The sequence below is a fragment of the Colletotrichum destructivum genome, chromosome 1, assembly GCF_034447905.1.
Source record: "Colletotrichum destructivum chromosome 1, complete sequence".
NCBI classification, from domain to species: domain Eukaryota; kingdom Fungi; phylum Ascomycota; class Sordariomycetes; order Glomerellales; family Glomerellaceae; genus Colletotrichum; species Colletotrichum destructivum.
This window is the reverse complement of record NC_085896.1, coordinates 5,253,195-5,271,178: the sequence shown is the minus strand read 5'-3', so window position 1 is coordinate 5,271,178 and position 17,984 is coordinate 5,253,195. Positions and strand designations below refer to the sequence as shown.

Here is a 17,984-nt window from a genome sequence, read left to right as displayed (position 1 = left end):
ATAAAGAAGGGAAGAAAAAGCTTGGGGAACAAGCAAGCAAGCAAGCAAACCAAACACAGCCAACAGCAGTCTGCAGCACAGCACCTGCAGAGCACAGGTCGGGATGCAGCTCGTAGCGCATTGGGATAGAGAAGAGGAGACAACGGCACGGGTAGAGGGGGTGCAAGGGTCGTCGATGTCTCATGTCATCAGGCGCATGGGTACTCTGTACAGAGCAGAGCATCCGCCTCCGGAGAGGAGCTGATAGTACCTGGGAATAATTCGAGTACCTACCTACTTCCAGCTCAACCTCATTGCATTGTATATCGTCTCTGGTATTAGGGGCGCACAGTGAGTGAAGCCTAAATCCTGAATCGAGCCTTCGTGATCTTTACTGCTCAGGACCAATTCACCACTGTGTAGGTACCTGACCTGCGAAGTCTGTTTAGTACTTTCGGTGCACTAGGACCACTAACTCTGGTCTAAGCGAAGCTGAAGGACCACTAGAACCGTGCTGATAAAGTGGACCAGCCAATCCCCGTGGGCATTTTGCTGACTGATCCAGCTTACATAACGCTCTAAGTACGCCTTGACACCTCTGATTCGTGCCAATCTGAGGCCCACTGTGATACGATCTTCGCCCCCACTGTCTCTGGTCGTTGTCCCTGGATCAAAAACAATACATACAGAATACAACCCACCTGACAGGTTACGACAGAAGTTGACAGAGGCTTCCGAGACACGCCCAGGAGTTGACAATGGCACCCTATCTCTCCCTAACTACCCTGTTGTCCGATTTTCTCAGCACCCTTCGGCCATCCGTGGACGTTGACGGCTTTTCCCGGCGTCACGTCACCTCCTGATCGACCAAGATCTTCGGCCTTCCCAAGAGCCCTGGGCGTCCCAGCTCGGGGTCTGAGACGATGGCCATGTCCGGAGACGACCTGACGGGCCCCGATCGTCCCCCTTCGGCCCCCCGGGCCAAGGCATCAAAGAGCTTCAGGTTCCACCAGCACGGCACCATGCATCACAGGGCGCCCGCCATCAAAGTTTGGGCCGTTGAACTATGGAAGAGGGCGCCGGGGTGAGGCAGCGGCCGTTTCCGCCGCAAACGCCACATCGCAAAGCTACCATTCCGGTGGTGTGCCTTTCCTTTGTGTTCATTCCGACCTCGAGCTTGTTATGCTTGTTCGGAAGCTTGGCTCTCTTGCGCTGTCCTGACTTTTGGCATCACGATCATTCGGTCGTTGTCGTAAGGGCCCTCGTCTGCCCACTGCCTGCCAACCAAGAGTACCGGCTATATTGAGGACTGAAGTGTCGCCTAGTCACCTAACCTTACATGTTGCCTTCCAATGGCAACTGGAGGCATGCTGTCGACGATGACGTGCAACCCATCTGTCGGACACTTGCTATCGGCGGACCGTCTATACAGTGGAATGAGAACTCTGCTGGCATCGCTTGCCAACTGGACAGTTTTTCAGGACACGGCTCTTAAATCCATCGGATTGGTTCTTTTCGATTTAACCGAGGGAAAACAAACTTCCGGGACCTCTTCACGGCAGTTGGAAACGCTGTTATGCCCTGGCAGATTTCGTCGACCTTTGTAATCACAATCTGACGTCTCCAGGCTCCGTCCCTCTCGGCCGACAGACAGTACGATCATTCTGGATCTCCCGGCCGCAGAAGCCGCGCGCAGCGCCAAGCAAGCACCTTCCTGTCGCTCAACCCCCAAATGTCCCACAGCTCGCTTCTCGGCCAAGTAGAGGGGTGGCTGGCTGAGGGTATCACCTCTTCACTGAATCGCGGATGATCAAGTCGTCTAGGTTCAATGGTAACCATCGCCGCGAAACCCAATCACGGTGTCGTACTTGGATTAACGATGCTCAGTTCATCAAAGCTACTCACTCACCTTACGTACAGGTATCTTGACTCTTGAGTCTTTGGGATCATCAACCTTTGTACCCAAAGGGTCGATGATCGATAACATGATTCGCCGCCCCTGTCGCTGCCTTCCCGATAGTTCCCTACGTCGCGGCTCAGCAGTTCTTTGCTACCATCGCACAGATTCAAGCGCCTTAGGGCTGTGCCAGCACCGATGGTTTTCCGGCCTGCACCGCCTTCCGGGCGACTGAACATTGGATGACACGGAGGGAATCTGGCTGGTTTGCAAGAGAGCTAAGCCTCGGAAGCACGTTTCCATCTACTGCTACAGTTTTAACATTAGACATAACCACCTCCAATCTTTGTCAAGCCGGTACAGCGGCTTCACTTCGTAATCGCACAGAAAGGAACCACTAGTATCCGGCCCTCACAATGACTCTCTGCCGGCAGGCTCATGGTGCGCCCCAAGTTCCAACTGCGCGGCTCTAAACTTTGGGCGGACCCAGCTCACCTCGATGGCGGCCGGCAGCACGTCTGCAATCCTTGAACTACTTGATCAACCAATATCATCGTCTCATCATCAGTGACAAGCCTTACTCCGTTCCGTGCGTTCCGCAACTCTCGGAACCATCACCAAGCGAGACCAACCGTCATCCACTTGTAGGGATAGCGCCGCGTCAACCCCCATGGGCGGTTCACGCTAGCGATTCAACTTCACTTGCCGATCCCACTTGCCGAAGTCAAGATGCTCCAGCTGCCTTGGCGGCATCGAAACACCCCTCGAGATTGCAACTGAGCTGGCCTAATTGGCCTTTTCAAGCCAGCTGAGCCAGGGCATTTAATCGGGGCACGTGGAGCTTGCGACGAACCAAGTGGAGGCCTTCCCCGGGATTGCGGGGGCGGAAGAGCGCGGAGAATCTGGGGGAGACACAGCGGCTAAGCGGAAGCGGAGGCGGAGGCGGATGAGATTGAGAGAATTCTTCTTGTCGTACAAAGCGTTCTTCAAGGTTGTCGACTGAGTCTCTCGATTTCGGAATTCGACTTCACGAGTGAGGGCCCAACGACATCTGGCATGCTTTCGCCGAGGCTGATCTCCCGTTGCAATCGATGGCCACGACTCTCGGCATGATGGGCGTCTTTGATACCACCCAGTCCACATTTGGAGGAGAAGAGCCCCCAATCTTGTCGACGTGCGCTGCATTCAGTACAACCTTGCTGACGGGGTATCATTCCTTACCCCGCAGGAAATTCCACTTGGAAGGGTACCCAAAGACGACAAGGAGGGTGCGGCAATGCCAAAGCTGCAGCAAGCCCCCCCCAACAGATTGGCTGCCCGGCATGCTTGACGGTATCGAAGCAAAGCTAGGGACATGATTCGGCATTTCAGCCGGGGTCCTGACTGCACCATGCAGTGCTGACCTTTTGAATTTAAATAGATGGCCATCGTCGTCGTCGTCGTCGTCGTCCTCGTGGTCAGGTAGTGGATCTCGTCACCTCGTTCTCTGATCACTAGGGGCCGACTTCGACGACTTCAACGACATAACTCGTGGCCTGGAAGGGGAAAAGCCGGGTTACTCTTCAACACTCCGCCGAGGGCGTCTGCAAAATCTTTACCTCTTTGAACCCAACCCCTCTTCGTCACTTGAATCAAGGGGAGTTCGTTCCGCCATGTCTTCCACCGAGAAAGATTCCACCGAGAAAGACGTGCCCCAGGGTACCCATATCGAAGGCGCGGCTGCTGAGGACCACTCCATTAGCGCCGCCCCTGTCCACGACGGGATTCACAACGCAGCTGGAAAGGGCCAGGTCGCAACAGACAAGTAAAGGCCCCTTTCAACCCTCACAACCAAGCAGCTTACTTGTGCTTGTGGTTGAAGAATACTGACAAGATACCACTAGATATGGTCATCCCCTCGTCGAATTCGACCCTGTAGCTGTCCGCAAACTCCGTTGGAAGCTCGATTTGTACACCATTCCTACAGTGGCCCTACTGTACCTCTTCTGCTTCATCGACCGTGCCAACATCGGTAAGCTGAGCGCTAAAGCCTCCTACTGGGCCCCCCTTCGACCTCTGTCCCTATCTCTAACATCCACATCCCAGGAAATGCCAGAATCGCCGGCCTCGACAAGGACCTTGGTCTCCAGGGTTACGACTACAATATCATCCTCTCCACTTTCTACGTCTCATACATCATCTTCGAGATCCCTGCCACGGTCGCTTGCAAGTGGATGGGCCCCGGCTGGTTCCTGCCTGTCACCACGCTCCTGTTCGGTATCGTCTCCATCGCCACGGCCTTCGTCCACAACCGTGCCGCCATCTGTGGCGTGCGCTTCCTGCTCGGCATCTTCGAGGCCGGCATGCTGCCCGGCATCGCCTACTACCTCTCCCGGTGGTACCAGCGCGCCGAGCTGACGTTCCGTCTGTCGCTGTACATGGTCATGGCGCCCCTCGCCGGCGCGTTCGGTGGTCTTCTGGCCTCGGCCATCCTCACCCTTGATTCTTTCGGTAGCCTTCACCGCTGGCGGATGATCTTCGCCATTGAGGGAATCGTCACCATCCTACTGGCCCTCATCTCCTTTATAACCCTCACCGACCGCCCTGAGACGGCGCGTTGGCTGACGCAGGAGGAGAAGGACCTCTGCATCGCCCGCGTCAAGTCGGAGCGCGTGGGCGCCACCGAGGTCATCGATAAGATCGACAAGACGAAGCTGAAGCGCGGCATGTTCAACCCCGTCACCCTCGAGATCGCCGTCATCTTCCTGTTCAACAACATCACGGTGCAGGGCCTGGCCTTCTTCCTCCCGACCATTGTCGCCAACATTTACCCGACCTTCTCCACCGTCCAGAAACAGCTGTACAGCGTACCCCCTTATGCAGCCGGAGCCTTCTTCACCCTCGCCTTCCCCGCCCTGAGTTGGTACCTTGATAGGCGCCAAGTGCTCATCGCCCTGAGTGCGCCGATGGTCATGTGCGGATACATCATGTTCCTCGCGTCCAAGGTGGCCAGGGTCCGCTACGGAGCGACGTTCCTCATCGCCAGTTCGGCCATGGTTATGGGGCCCATGTCCAACGCCCACATCAGCGCCAACGTCGTCAGCGACACGGCGCGCAGCAGCGCCATCGGTCTCAACGTAAGTCTCTCTCTCTCTCTCTCTCTCTCTCTGTTTGACTGTCGTTCGTGGAGAGAAAAGATAACTAACAACCCCGACCAGGTCATGTTCGGCAACATCGGCGGCCTCATCTCGACATGGAGCTACCTCGGCTGGGACGCGCCCGACTTCCACATCGGCAACGGTCTCAATCTCGGCGCCTCGAGCATGATCTTGATTCTGGCCACGGCCGCCTGGTTCTGGATGAAGTGGGACAACAAGCGCCGCGACGACCTCAGCATCGAGGAGGAGCTGGCGGGTCTATCGGAGCAGGAGGTCCGAGACCTGGACTGGAAACATCCTGCTTTCCGCTGGAGGACCTGAGGGAGCGATGATGGGCAAGGATGTAGAACTGTCGTCGTTGTTGTTATTGACTAGCAGCCTATAAGGTTGCTTGCTTGCTGGGGTTAACTAGAGCTATTACGAATACTACGATACTTGGGCTTTTTTTGTGTTTACACCACGTCGATCCCAAGCGGATCAGACCTCGCTTTCTCTTCTGCTCACAATTCCTCGCTGATTATTCCCAAGCCCTTGGCCTCTGTAGAGAATGGTGCCCGGGAGCCAAAGTCTTCCACCTTGCCCAGCAGAATCTCTAAGGCCCGGAACGAGATGGACGGAGCATCTCGCCCGAGGAAGTGCCCGGCCATGGGCGTCTCGAAGTACATGAGCCCGCGCTCCTCGTGCCATACTCCCAGCTCTCCGGCGCCCGCCAGCGTCCCCATGTCCGCCTTGCCGTGGTAAGGGATGCGCAGCTTCGTCTCGGGCCGCCTCTGGAAGCCGTGCGCGCCGGCCCAGGTCATGTTCTGGATGGCCAACAGCGTCCCCGTGGACTGCATGATGAGGTCCCGCAGGCCGTGCCCGATGATGACGTTCCCGGTCCGCTCGACGATGCCCGGGATCACCGGGAGGCTGCCCGGGATCACCGGGAGGCTGCCCGGGCCGGGGTCCTGCGAGCGGTCGAGGTCGTCCACGAAGACGGGGTCCTTGCTGCAGAAGCGCCACTCGGCGTCCGCGGGGGCGTTGATGGCGGTCTTGACGTCCGCGCGGTCAAAGTACACGGGGCCGTCGGTCGGGTGGTACCCCGTGCCCTCGCTGAAGGCGACAGGGTCGAAGGGCAAGGGGCACGTCCGGAGGACGTTGTAGATGCTGAAGCACGGGTTCGCGTCCTTGGCGGCCTCCGCAAAGGCCGTAAAGGAGTCGCACTCCGGGACGTAGTCGCCCCATCGGAAGGCGCCCGGGATCTTGGCCGGCTGCGGGCCGGAGGGGGGAAAGGTGAGGTACCGGTCGACGTAGGCCGCGTACCCGCAGCGGTCGTCGATCTCGGCGATGGCGGCGCGGACGGTGTCGTTCAGGACGAAGGCGGGACCCCAGTAGTCGATGACCCTGGCGACGCCAAAATCCTGGCCGAGCACGCCCTGGGAGAGGACCGGGTCCAGGACCATCATGCCCTTGACGCCGAAGTAGCCGGCGTCGTCCGCGTCCGCGTCCCGGGCGTCCAGCATGGCGGCCGAGATGTAGGGCGTGAACAGGCCGCTGTAGGACGAGCCCGCGACGTGGACGTTGTAGCCGCGCAGGTCGAAGGTGTCGACGAAGCGCCTCCAGAAGCCGAGGAACTGCCGCGCGACGTCGCGCTGGTCCGTCGCCGTGACGGGCCCGCGGGAGAAGCCCGTGCCAACGGGCTGGTCGACCCAGACGACGTTGGCGAGGCGGTGCCAGCTCCACGGGTTCCGGACAGGGCCGTAGGTGCCGGGCTTCCACGATATGGGGCCGTTCTCCTGGAGGAGTTCGCCGATGGAGGAGCAGCCGGGCTATCGAGCAACGGGACATGTCAGCCAGCTGCGGCACGGTTGTGAGAGAGCAGGTAAGAGTGAGTGAGTGAGTGAGTCAGAGAGGTGAAGAGAAGAGACTTACGCCCCCCGTCAGCCAGATGACAATGTTCTTGTCCTCGGAAGGCGTTTCTTCGGGGAAGAACCAAAAGTACAGCTCCTGCGTCTCGTTGGCGCTCTGGGAGGTGTCGACCGGGAGGAGTCCGGCGTAGGATTCGCCGGCATCAAAGGCGACGCTTGGGATGTTGGTACCGTTGACCGAGAATTCTATTTTTTTGGTTCAGTGTAAGAGCTGATTGTCCTGCAAGACGATCTCTCCGCTAACGGATTAACACCCACTCGAAGTCTTGTCGTTCAGGAACCTGTGCTTCTCGTGTCCCGGCCGGGCCTTATGCGGAGATGCTGCTGCCGCCGCGAAGCTGTCCTCGTCGAAGCTGTGGTCCAGGCGTAGGCCTCGCCCGTCTTGTCGGAACGAGGTCGCCGAGACGGCCGTGGCCCATGCGAACAGGAACGTGAGGCTCTTCATGATGGTGACCCTGCGACACTCTGAACAAGTGCGCGCTTTGCATCAAAGGAGCATTGTCGTTGCTTTAAACACGCAAACTAGGTAGAGAAGTAAGACGGAGAGTAAGACACACGTAAGCTATAGCTCCCGCGCGTAAGCACTACATACGCGTTCGCCCCCCGCGCGCCGATGGGCCGTCTCCACCCCGGGCGGGACGATCCTTCACTAACCTCAGTGGAGAAGGCGGGCTTTGGGAATGGAATGAAGCCATCGTCTTACGCGTACTGGCGCAATACATGGTGTAGTTGGTCGGCGGTGAGACGCGCCGCGTACACAGGACATCACATCATTGCCTGGTTTCTCCCATGTATCCATCCCACTCGGTGAGAGGAAAAGCATTCCGTCCCGACGCTGGACTAAACTAAACGTTTTGCCAAGACGGGTCATGGCCATCGTTCAAAAAAGTTGAGACAAAATTGCTTGGCAAAGCGCTTGACAGCCAACACGGTGTTCAGCACATAGCTTTGTTCCACCCTCAATCTTTCCGCGTGGGCGGAACGGCAGTGTAGATACAAATTGCTGTTTATTCCCATCAAGCGTGACCTTCACTGCCGGTGCTTCAGCCGAGGTCGAAACTGACTTTTTTTCCAGAAACGCTCACTTCGCCGGCATTGATCTCGAGGTGTTCCGCAACTTGTTGGTGTGCTCGGTTAGACGGCCAGGGACAGCCACTAGAAAATCTCACACTTTGCCTGTAGAAGTTCAGACAGCCTAATGGAGCGGGGTAGCATGTGTGTGTGTGTGTGTGTGTGTGTGTGTGAAGAGGAGTAATTGAGACCCGGGCCCTTCGCGATAATCCCCACAGACCCGACCAACGTGAGCTCGAATCAGTCGACCAGCGGCCGGAACGCGTGCTCAATGTCCGAGGGTTGGTAGCAACCTTCTCCATGTTAGATATCGCGTCTGAAGGTTTAAATGATGCTAATTGTTTTAAACGTACTGCCCAGAGGAGAGGCAAGTCTGTCAACCTGAGCAGTCGACATGACATGTGAGAACACCGATGCTCCGTACTTGCCAGTGGCTTGGCGGAATTCCAGACCACATCTAGAAACAATCATTCTGCATCGTTGGGTGGGCCGTCAAGGAAGTCTACGTCCTTAAAAACTCCCCTTAACTGACTCCAAAGGTCCCATGAAGCTGTCAGCTAACGCAAAGATAACGCCCTACAGGAGGTAGAGGAAGGCCCCCCCTGACCCCGTATCATCGGCTTCCTGTCCCCCCCTGGTCGACATCACTGGTCTGCTTTCGGGCGGACCTACCCAGATCGATCCGGGAAATTAGCTACAATAGGTGTTCCCGGTAAGGAAGCGGTGGGATGCCTCAGACTCGAGACGTCTCTTCAAGATAAACTTTCCCCCTCATGCAGTCATCAGACGATGAGCCGAGAAGGGAGCCGGCTTCTACCCTCCATTTCTTCAGCCACTCAGCTTTTGCCGTCGTGAGCGTCGACCTCTCCATGAGCTCGGCTTTGTCGAAGCCACGGCCTTACTGATCTCGGGTTCTGTCCATCAGTTGGGGTTCCGCCGAGGTAAAATGCTTACTAGAACCGGACCAAGGCATGCTCGATTTGGCATGTTGACAATGCTTACCTCTTTAGTAGTGATCGCGGCTTCAGTATCCTACAGATCCCATCCAGCCAGAACTAGCCTTTCCTGATCGTCAACTCGAAAGGTCCCGTCGGCCACTTCTGGGGTGGTTGATATATGATAGCCTAGTCGAGTCAGCCCCTGATGAGGAGCTCTGCTTAGGCGAAGCCTTCCCCCAAATAACAAAGGCCTGTTGGTGTCACGTCTATAAGTCATGCTGTCTCGTGCTGTTACTCCGGTTCATCAGTAATCGCACGGGGATTTCGGGATCGGCCTTTTGCCAAGGATGCCGAGGGGACTATTCGCCCGTCAAGTGACTGGGTATACAAGTCTAGTGACGAGAGGGTGTCGGGTTTCAGTAGCGTTGGATAAGGCAGAGTCCAATAACCCCCCTCATAACGATTCTCATACTTGTGGCGTGTCTTCTTTTCGCAAGGGGATCTGGTAAGGAGTGTGCCATTACAACGGCAACTCGGCAGTGCTTCACCATAGTCCACAATGCTTCTCGACTGGGCATCATATTGGAAGAAGCACGCGGCTCTTAGGCTTCGTGTGGGACGTCAGTGTAAGCCCAACGGAACGGTCTTCAATCCCGTGAAATCTCAGAGGGTTGCAGAGCGGGAGCACAATGATGGGATAGCGAATGGGAAAGTTTGCCAATATTGGCTGACCCAACATCTCCCATATGGGCAGTCGAAACCGAACAGACGTTCCGGTCTGGGCACGAATCGGAGGCGGCCACAGCCGAGATTCAAGGCCAGCCGCAAATGGCATCTCATTTTTCGCTCAGTATAATTCTGCACCACAGTAGGCAATTAGGTGACAAGGCGGTACTACACATCCTAGCCGAGGCCCCGTGGCGGCCTTCCCTTGGCCAAGTAAACGAGCTGGACTGGGGGGAGAGGCGAGGTGACACCCTTGTCTATTCCCTTCCAAGTGAAGGCAAGAGAAAAGAAGGGCTACACGAAACAAAACATGCCGTCGGGCTGCAGCTCTTGAGAACGGGTGTCTGAACTGCCATCCGTTCCTTTTAGGTCCTGGATGAAATGGGGCCGCTGTTACCGCCCGTTGAAGAAGCACGCCGCACGCGGCACCCACTCGCGAGCGGGAGATGAGCAAAGAAAGAAGAAAAAAGCCTGGCCCGTTATAAGCGTATCAGCATCGCTAAGCTTTTTCGGGCGCATGGGCTGTTTTGAGATAGGATACATGGGATAGAAGAAACGGTCTTCGGACGAGTCATGGGCATGGCCATGTTGCTCGTCGGCGCGAGTGACCGTGAAGGGAAAAAGGGGGGAAGGGACACCTTTGTCAGGGATCACCACCTCTTCAATCAAAGTTCCAGATTCGAGACGTGAGGCTGTGACGTCTGATTGTGGCTTTCAGCGGCTCTTGAGTCTTTCAAGAGAAACCCAAGCCCCCTTGAACATGTTCGGACTTTCGGTGTCTTACACGAACGGCGGCTGAGTCGCGGTAAAGGGGGAATGGGACCCAGGAAGGAGGGAGAGTCCTGAAGTCGACAAAAAGACCCGGTGATTGTGATTCGCGGACTGTTTGGCTAATCTGATACCCCCTGAGCCTCAATGCATTGTCGGTGCGTCTGGACAGTCAGGGAAATCCTACCTTCGTCCCAACGTCGTCAAGGTTCGAAACAAGCAGCAACTGCGTGCAACTCGGGCGACTGGGCCAAAACACTCGAGAAAGTCTATCATCCAGAGGTTTCAATCTCCCATGGTTGTTGGGGCTCGCCATATGCTATCCGTCTTCCGGTCTCCCCCCCCCCCCTCTCGCCGCGGCCTCATCTCATGATTTTGCCTCGTCAAGTTGGGCCGGGACTGAACGGACATTGCGCCTCGCCGTCGGGACTTGGGTATAAAGAAAGATGGAGCCCATCCCAATCTTCAGGATAGTGGTTCCGCACTGAACCTGGATTCGGGACAGCAGGCATCGTCGTCGTCGTCGTCAACAAAATAAACAACAGCAAACGGTCTTTACAACCCAAAGGACGGGTTCCTCGCCACGTTGAAAGTAATTGTTCACATTCAAAATTACATAAAATCTCTTGATTTTCCTTACCAAGTAATTCCTACGTCTCCACGAAACAAACAACCGCCACCCGCAACAGCAATAATGAAGACCTACGCCGTCCTCCTGTCCTTCGTCGCCCTGGCCGTCGCCCAGGCGGCGAACCCGGTTCCCCCTCCCGCCCCGGCGGCCGGAGACACCCCCGCCTGCGCCGAAGCCAAGATCCTCGCTGCCGGCATCGCGCTCAACATCCAGATCCAGCAACAGGAGGTCAACGGCCTCAACGCCGTCATGCAGGCCCTGCAGGCGAACCCCCCCAACCCCCAGCAGTTCCAGACCGCCAAGTCGAACCTCCTGTCCTTCGTCAGCGACGGAATCCAGGTCCGCCAGGCGAACCAGCTCATCGCCCCGTCCGGAAACGGCGCCACCCAGGGGCTGGCTGTGGTAAGCCAAAAACCTCACGGATGTTGATTTCCTGTGGAAGGGTCGTTTTTCTAACAAAGATGATAGGTTGCCAATGCTCAGCTGAGCGAGCTCCAGAAGGTCGCCGGCCTCACCGGAAACCCCCAGCAGGACACGCCGGTCACCCAGTCACTCATGATGGACTTCACCGGCGGTATCAAGAAGAACATGGAGAACCAACAAGCTGTAAGCGAGAGCCCCGCCCGAAATTCGTGACTACCATGACACGTCGCTGACCTCTCTGCTTTCCGTAGGCCGTTGTTGGTTGCTAAGGAGCGAGTTATGCTATATCGGGTCATCATAATGAAAAGCGACGACACATTTGGGCAACGGCGTTTGGCGGATTCGCCCGTAGCCCATACTTCTTTCATAATTCATCATACCGCCATGGTCGGGACTCGGGCGAAGTTGATCCTCAGCGAGGTCTCGACCTGGGTTGGAGAGTGTGCCACCACCGTAGGTTTGCTTTAAAAGCCAAACATCCGACCATTTTCTTGGTTCCATTTTCCATGACTTGGGGCCAACACTACTGCCGCCTGACAAAGTCCAATTGTATAAGGCCTGCAAGCGGTGATCTGCTGGCTTCTTGCGGCCATCGCAAACTATCGCAGGCGCACGGAGCCCGGTAACCATTTCGAAGAATGACGTGACAAGGTCTTGAAAAAGCTCTTAAACCGCAGGGAAACATAATCCCGAGCATGTGGATGTTCCGATTGAACAGATCTGAAGGGTCCGGTGTCATGGCTTGTGAACCCCACAGCAAAGCGTACCTCATACGGGCATCCATCTCCGTGATGACGTGTTTTCTTGCCCTTGCCTTTGAATCTCGTACGATACCGTCACTTCGTCGGTTCGGAAAATCCTGCAGTCTGCGGGTTGCGCTGGCTCGGGGTGGCTCAAGCCGCTGTGCATTAACCTCGGAGGCAATGTCCACGTCTGTTTGCTTGGTGTCAGGATGTTCTCCTGGCTGTCGCCCTCGATGATAGTGAGACCGAGCTCGTCTCTCGGTTTCTTCTTTGGTTTCCGTTGGCCTAGTTCAATGTCGCCGCCTCGAGAATTGCTATTTGAGCTTTGATATCCGTAGGACGGTGGCTCCTTCGACCCTTTGCTGGAGCTGAAAGGGCTATACTTCAAGATCGGCTCTAGGAGCGGTTGCATGACAGGAATCGAGCTGGCGATGATGATCGTGCTTCCCTCAACTCTAGATGGAGAAGTTAGAGCGTTCTCGCCAACTACTGTGTTCTTGTTACTTATTGGGCCGACAAACCGCGCCCTTGGAATGCACTTGTTCACTCACATAGTCCATATCACCAAATCCGAGGTGTCGTCTACCGAGCAATTAGCCTCCGTCAACTTAGATTTGTCTGATTCCACGAGAAAGTAAAGCACTTACAAGAAAAGTCCTCGCTCCCGAGCGATGGAATTCGAGTCGCTTTGTATATTGCCACAATGCAAGAGCTACACATGGTATTAGCAAGATGTAAGAAACGAAAGCGGCGGAGGGAACCGTTCGTACACTGCACCGATACCTAGAGCACATGATAGCGCAATCTTCTTTTTCAACGACATCTGAAGATGAAACAGGACCACTGCCGGATACACGGCAAGATATACATCCACGAAAGCGGAAAATGCTGCGTACACGCCGTCAGTTCTTGAGCCGCGGCCAGAGGGGGATCTCTTTGGCAACGTACCAGCAGCATAAACAGAAAACCAGATCAAGATATCCGTGCTGATGCAGGTGCCTTTGATGGAGAAATCCCAAAGTGACCTCGCCGGCGTACACCGTCCGAGCAGAAGACCGGCTGTCACCCACAGAGTCAACTGACACCAAATGCCCAGCCACCACAGACACCACTTGTGAAGCTTTCCGGGGTTCATCAGTCGTGTAAGGAGAGACACGACGGCCAGTTTCGGGAGACCGAACGACATTATCCCGGGGCAGAAGGCGGCGGTCGTCCAGAGAATTGCACCCTGTTGCTGCTCAGCCGATAGGAGGGTCATGTGTTTGCCGTTGCCGGCTTTCACTGCGAGGGTCGAAAGGGCCGTCGCGATGCATCCGCACACCTGAAAGGAGGCGTGGCATCATCCGTTAGCTGTCTACACCATTACGCCCCTCGCCCGTGGCCGCTCGCGAAATGGGATGACGCCTTACCTGGCCAAGGAGGACAAAGTAGTCATCACTCTGAAATTTCCCCATGATCCTTCCTCTGACATAGATGCGACTGAGAACGAAAACCGTGCTGATCGCGGTGGCCATCCAGCAGACGATGAGAATGCTTGGCCCCTTGTCTTGGGCCTTCCAAGCCTCGGAGCCAACAGGTGGTGGGTTCGACATGTTTGTCTGGCGAACAAAGACGGTAAGCCAAGTTTTCTTCCGGGTGCCTCTTGACTTCACAGGGGCGGAGGATACTGAAGAATTGCCCGTATAGTTCCCACGAGCTGGGCCCACGCGGCAACCCTAACTTCCCCGGCATACGGACGGGCGTAAAGGGCGGAGCCGGCGGACATCGCATGAACCGGATCCCTGCCTCCAAAAACAAGCACAACAAGCGTAAAGCTTACGAGACTAACAGGTGTGCACAACCGCACCAAGATAAGTCACCAAGAAATCAAGCTCGAGAGGACAACTAGCGGAAGAGGGAAACGAAGAAGGGACTGAGGGAGAGAGCGGGATCCCACTTGGGGTTTAACGCCCAAAGACACTATTGTGTTTTGTCACTCATCATCTCGGAAACTATTTCCCACGTGTAAAAGCCAGGAATCACAGATAAACCTAACCCCGAGTCATGTATGTGTAGAGATCGTAGTTTGGTAGGACTCATACCATCCTCTTTCCGCGGGAGTTGCGCTGGTCCGAATACAATGGTCAAGATTCCGACTACAGACGCCAAAGGACTGGCTTGAGCCTCGCGTCTATCTTCACGTTGCCCTTCTACCGGCGCCACCTCCATGTCCTTCTCCAACATCTCGGATGTCGCCGTTACTAACGCAGCAATAGAATCATTCTCAAGTGGTACAGATTTATGTAGACAACACAAAACGCAAGTATACTGCAACAGCTCCAGTCACCACCGGAGTAGATAACGGAGGACTTATGAGAGCGAGTACAGGTCCCCCCACCACGAGAACATGATTAATGACTAAACTACCCACCGGTGTACGATGTAAGAATGCTGCTCTCACGCCACCTTTAACCATGAGAGGTCGTTGTCCGCGGGTTTGCTCCTGACCTTTCAACCGTAACGGAGGCCCCTTGTCCGGATGTTACTCGTATACCGTAATTCTCGCCAGGGTTGGCATGTAGAGTACCACGTGGGGAAGCGGGTCGTCGGGGAAGCTGACAGATTTGCGGCGGCATGCGCTCCAGCACAGAAACATCATGTTAGTCGCGTTTTGAAAACGGACCAATGGAAGAAGGCTTCTCCAAGGTTGCGGAGTACGAAAAGGCAATCGACCGCAGAAAGAGGCAACTGACTCCGTTGAAGAAGGGAACATTTCTGCTCGTGTCCAACCACCTCGCCCGAAACTCGAGCTGCCAAACTAAAATTCCGAGTCATCAACCAACAACGCAAAAGGTAAGCTGCATGAGTGATCGTACAGGTATTTGCCCAAGATCCGGGATCGTCGACACACATTGATGGTGAGCCTAGATGTGCGAACCAAGGAGGAGCAAACGGGTTTATCCGCATGAGATGAACCAAGGAATGAAACATCATACCTTGCGGCTGATGCAGCGTGTACTCAAAGCGTGAACCGTCGGACCGTTTTGGAGGAACAGGTCCCTTACCATGCCCGCGCGATGCGTGGAAGAAGTTGCAGACTGTTGTCATCTTGGAGGGACTGAGCACATGCCTAGTGCTAACGACAGCGACATCGAAAATCAGTCCCAATTTATCCCTAGACTGTACGGATAGTCGTTCTGCCCTAAAAAACAAGTCAACAGGATCCAGGTAGCCCCCGCTCCCCCCCTCCCTCCTCATCTCCACCCCGATACATCTAAGGACTTGCCGATCCAGTGGTGGTGGCCGGGCGAAAGCAAATAATGTCCGAGTGTGTCCGACTCCTCGAGACCCCTCAGCACCAATGCCTTTCTTGTCATGGCGTATGAATATCACTCAGGGGCACCTTGTACATATCATAGTAGTATTGAACTTCGTTCATGACGCAGGAATGCCCCAATCCGGTCTGAGACTTGGTGCGAGACGTAGACAGCTTCAGACGAGTTATAATACCCTTCCTTCGACCAATGTCTTTTTCCTAGACAAGATGACGCTTCTTACTTCTCCAAGACTTGCTACGTATCTGTTTCGCAACAGTTGTAAGCCTAGCTTGACCTGTTATTTTACTATGACTTCATAGTTAAGAGGTGAGGTAAAAATAATACCAGCCAAGTCAGGCACTACAAAAACCTAAAGCCTGGGTTCAAACCAAAATTGGAGTCACCTAGCTTTTGGCGAGACGTACCCCATCCGAGGGTATCAAAGTGTTCAGTCACCTGTTGTATAGTCCGACTGATTTGGGGGTGCTACAAAGCTTATATGAACCACGATTGCTCTGCCAGTGACATCTGCAGATTCACTCTTGCTGCTTGCGTCGACATCACAACATTTCATTTTCACATTTCTCCTCGACACCATTCACAATGACGGCTATCAACGGACCTGACGAAAACAAAGCTGAGGCTGTTGTGGACGTCTCGATCGCCACCCAGCCCAACGACCTGGATGCTATCCCCGGCCTCTTGAAGGACATAACCGCGGGCGTCGGTGCCCTGTCCTCCGGCAGCGACGAGGCCCGCCATGAGCTTTTGATCAAAGCTCGAACCATGGTTCAGGCACTGGAGAGCCCCAGGGAGACCATGATCAAGCACTGCTGGGGACAGGTAAGGCTCATGCTAGACGTTTTCTACCAAATACTCATCGAGTCTTTGCTGACACATGCCTCGAGACTGGCGCCCTGGCCGGCCTTAACTTTGGTGTCGATTCGGGCCTGTGGAGGCTGATGGCCAAGAATGGAGACAGACCGCAAAACGTCGGCGAGCTGGCAGAAAGTCTTGGTGTTGACTCGGTGCTGCTCAGTAAGTGAGAGCAGACCACGCACCGGGAGCCAGATGCAAGTGCTGAAACATCCCTTCCAGGCCGTCTCATGCGCCACCTAGGTGCCATGGGATACATCAAAGAGACCGGCCTCGACGAGTACCGGCCAACCAACTTTTCCAAGTCGATGAGTCTCCCAATGATTGGCGATGGGTACATTGCCATGTGAGTTCATCTGCCTCACTCTCCAACTCGTCTCTGCACGCACCTTCTTCTTGATTACAACCGTTCTGTTTCGTTCGGCGCAGGGCGCAATCCCGTGGCCCACACTGACCGACCGCAAAAGGACTTCTTGCACCGGCGCTGCCCCTCTCAAGTTCCACGAATACTCTCGCAAGAGAGGCTTCAAGAACCCGAACGACGCCCGAGACACGGCGTTGATGTATGCATACAACACAGACATGGACATGTTTGCGTGGCAGCAGCACCTGGGATGTGAGTGCGACGGGTTGACAAGGGCAGCAAAGACACTGATAATCATAGACGGCACACACTTCAACCACCACATGTCCGGCTATCGCCAGGGCCGCGTCCCGTGGTCGGCACCATCTTTCTACCCTGTGAACGAGAGGCTCATCGCCGGTGCCGACCAGAGCCCCGAGGCCCCCTTCCTCGTGGACATTGGCGGAAACATCGGCCACGACATCGTCGAGTTCCACCGCATGCACCCAGAGACCCCCGGGAAGCTCATCTTGCAGGACCTGCCTATCGTCATCGGTCAAATAAAGGAGCTCGACCCGGCCGTCACGCCGATGGGCCATGATTTCCTCACAGAGCAGCCGGTGAAGGGCGCGCGCGCGTACTACATGCACTCGTGCCTGCACGACTGGCCGGACGACGTGTGCGCCAAGATCCTGGCGCAGATCAAGGGCGCCATGAAACCTGGGTACAGCAGGCTGCTTATCAACGAGAACGTGATCCCGTCGACGGGCGCCTACTGGGAGACTTCGGCGCTCGACATGGTGATGCTGACGTTGTTCAGTTCCAAGGAGCGCACAGAGAACGACTGGTACAACCTGCTCGAGACGATTGCGGGACTGAAGATTGTCAGGATCTGGAGCGGTGGGAAGGGGGTTGAGAGTTTGATCGAAGTTGAGCTCCCGTGAGATGTTGGTCTGAATGTTAAAGTAGTCAGTAGTTAGGAGTGAAGTGAGAACGCCTACGTGTTATTTGATGGGGCTGGTTTCACTTGAAAGACTTGAACACGAATTAGTGAGGGGACAGATTCCAAGTTGGACCACGCTCGAAACTCCAGAGCCTTACTACTTGAAGTGGAGAAAAAATGAGTGGAAAGTGAAGAAAATGTGAATAGAGGGTGAGAGTGAGAGTGAAAATGAAAATGAATGAGACTGACTGAGTTGTTAGTGTTTGCCAAGAACATCCATCACCAACCAGATCGGACTTAAATCCG

The 17,984-nt window shown here is 55.4% G+C and overlaps 5 protein-coding genes across 5 annotated transcripts; 3 read left to right on the top strand and 2 right to left on the bottom strand.

The window, feature by feature from the left end:
• Positions 1-668: 668 nt before the first annotated feature.
• CDEST_01592 (Putative major facilitator superfamily, MFS transporter superfamily) lies at positions 669-5,510 on the top strand. Its single transcript, XM_062917751.1, has 4 exons — positions 669-3,680; positions 3,760-3,887; positions 3,962-4,992; positions 5,074-5,510. The coding sequence occupies exons 1-4, from the start codon at positions 3,529-3,531 to the stop codon at positions 5,332-5,334; spliced, it is 1,572 nt and encodes a 523-aa protein (XP_062773802.1). The 5' UTR covers positions 669-3,528; the 3' UTR covers positions 5,335-5,510.
• Positions 5,511-5,513: 3 nt separating this feature from the next.
• Positions 5,514-7,473, bottom strand: CDEST_01591 (Putative peptidase S10, serine carboxypeptidase, alpha/Beta hydrolase; the record flags this gene model as incomplete). Its single annotated transcript, XM_062917750.1, has 3 exons — positions 7,179-7,473; positions 6,925-7,106; positions 5,514-6,821 (listed from the first exon to the last, which is right to left on the bottom strand). Exons 1-3 carry the CDS (start codon positions 7,363-7,365, stop codon positions 5,514-5,516), a joined length of 1,677 nt encoding a protein of 558 aa, XP_062773801.1. The 5' UTR covers positions 7,366-7,473.
• A 3,353-nt stretch (positions 7,474-10,826) lies between these two features.
• Positions 10,827-11,963, top strand: CDEST_01590 (uncharacterized protein). The gene is made up of 3 exons (XM_062917749.1): positions 10,827-11,456; positions 11,523-11,660; positions 11,729-11,963. Exons 1-3 carry the CDS (start codon positions 11,118-11,120, stop codon positions 11,744-11,746), a joined length of 495 nt encoding a protein of 164 aa, XP_062773800.1. The 5' UTR covers positions 10,827-11,117; the 3' UTR covers positions 11,747-11,963.
• A 282-nt stretch (positions 11,964-12,245) lies between these two features.
• Positions 12,246-13,812, bottom strand: CDEST_01589 (uncharacterized protein; the record flags this gene model as incomplete). The annotated part of the gene is made up of 5 exons (XM_062917748.1): positions 12,246-12,675; positions 12,772-12,802; positions 12,868-12,932; positions 12,991-13,541; positions 13,630-13,812. 5 exons carry the CDS (start codon positions 13,810-13,812, stop codon positions 12,246-12,248), a joined length of 1,260 nt encoding a protein of 419 aa, XP_062773799.1.
• Positions 13,813-16,119: 2,307 nt separating this feature from the next.
• CDEST_01588 (Putative O-methyltransferase domain, S-adenosyl-L-methionine-dependent methyltransferase superfamily) lies at positions 16,120-17,679 on the top strand (the record flags this gene model as incomplete). Its single annotated transcript, XM_062917747.1, has 4 exons — positions 16,120-16,359; positions 16,425-16,554; positions 16,615-16,738; positions 16,860-17,679. 4 exons carry the CDS (start codon positions 16,120-16,122, stop codon positions 17,677-17,679), a joined length of 1,314 nt encoding a protein of 437 aa, XP_062773798.1.
• Between the last annotated feature and the right edge of the window lie 305 nt (positions 17,680-17,984).

Excerpts from the sequence above, each read along its gene's own strand:
- CDEST_01590 (XM_062917749.1), top strand. The coding sequence starts at position 11,118 with ATGAAGACCTACGCCGTCCTCCTGTCCTTCGTCGCCCTGGCCGTCGCC. Across the intron at positions 11,457-11,522 it reads CCACCCAGGGGCTGGCTGTG|GTTGCCAATGCTCAGCTGAG; the intron begins GTAAGCCAAAAA and ends CAAAGATGATAG.
- CDEST_01592 (XM_062917751.1), top strand. The coding sequence starts at position 3,529 with ATGTCTTCCACCGAGAAAGATTCCACCGAGAAAGACGTGCCCCAGGGT. Across the intron at positions 3,681-3,759 it reads GGCCAGGTCGCAACAGACAA|ATATGGTCATCCCCTCGTCG; the intron begins GTAAAGGCCCCT and ends AGATACCACTAG. Across the intron at positions 4,993-5,073 it reads GCAGCGCCATCGGTCTCAAC|GTCATGTTCGGCAACATCGG; the intron begins GTAAGTCTCTCT and ends AACCCCGACCAG.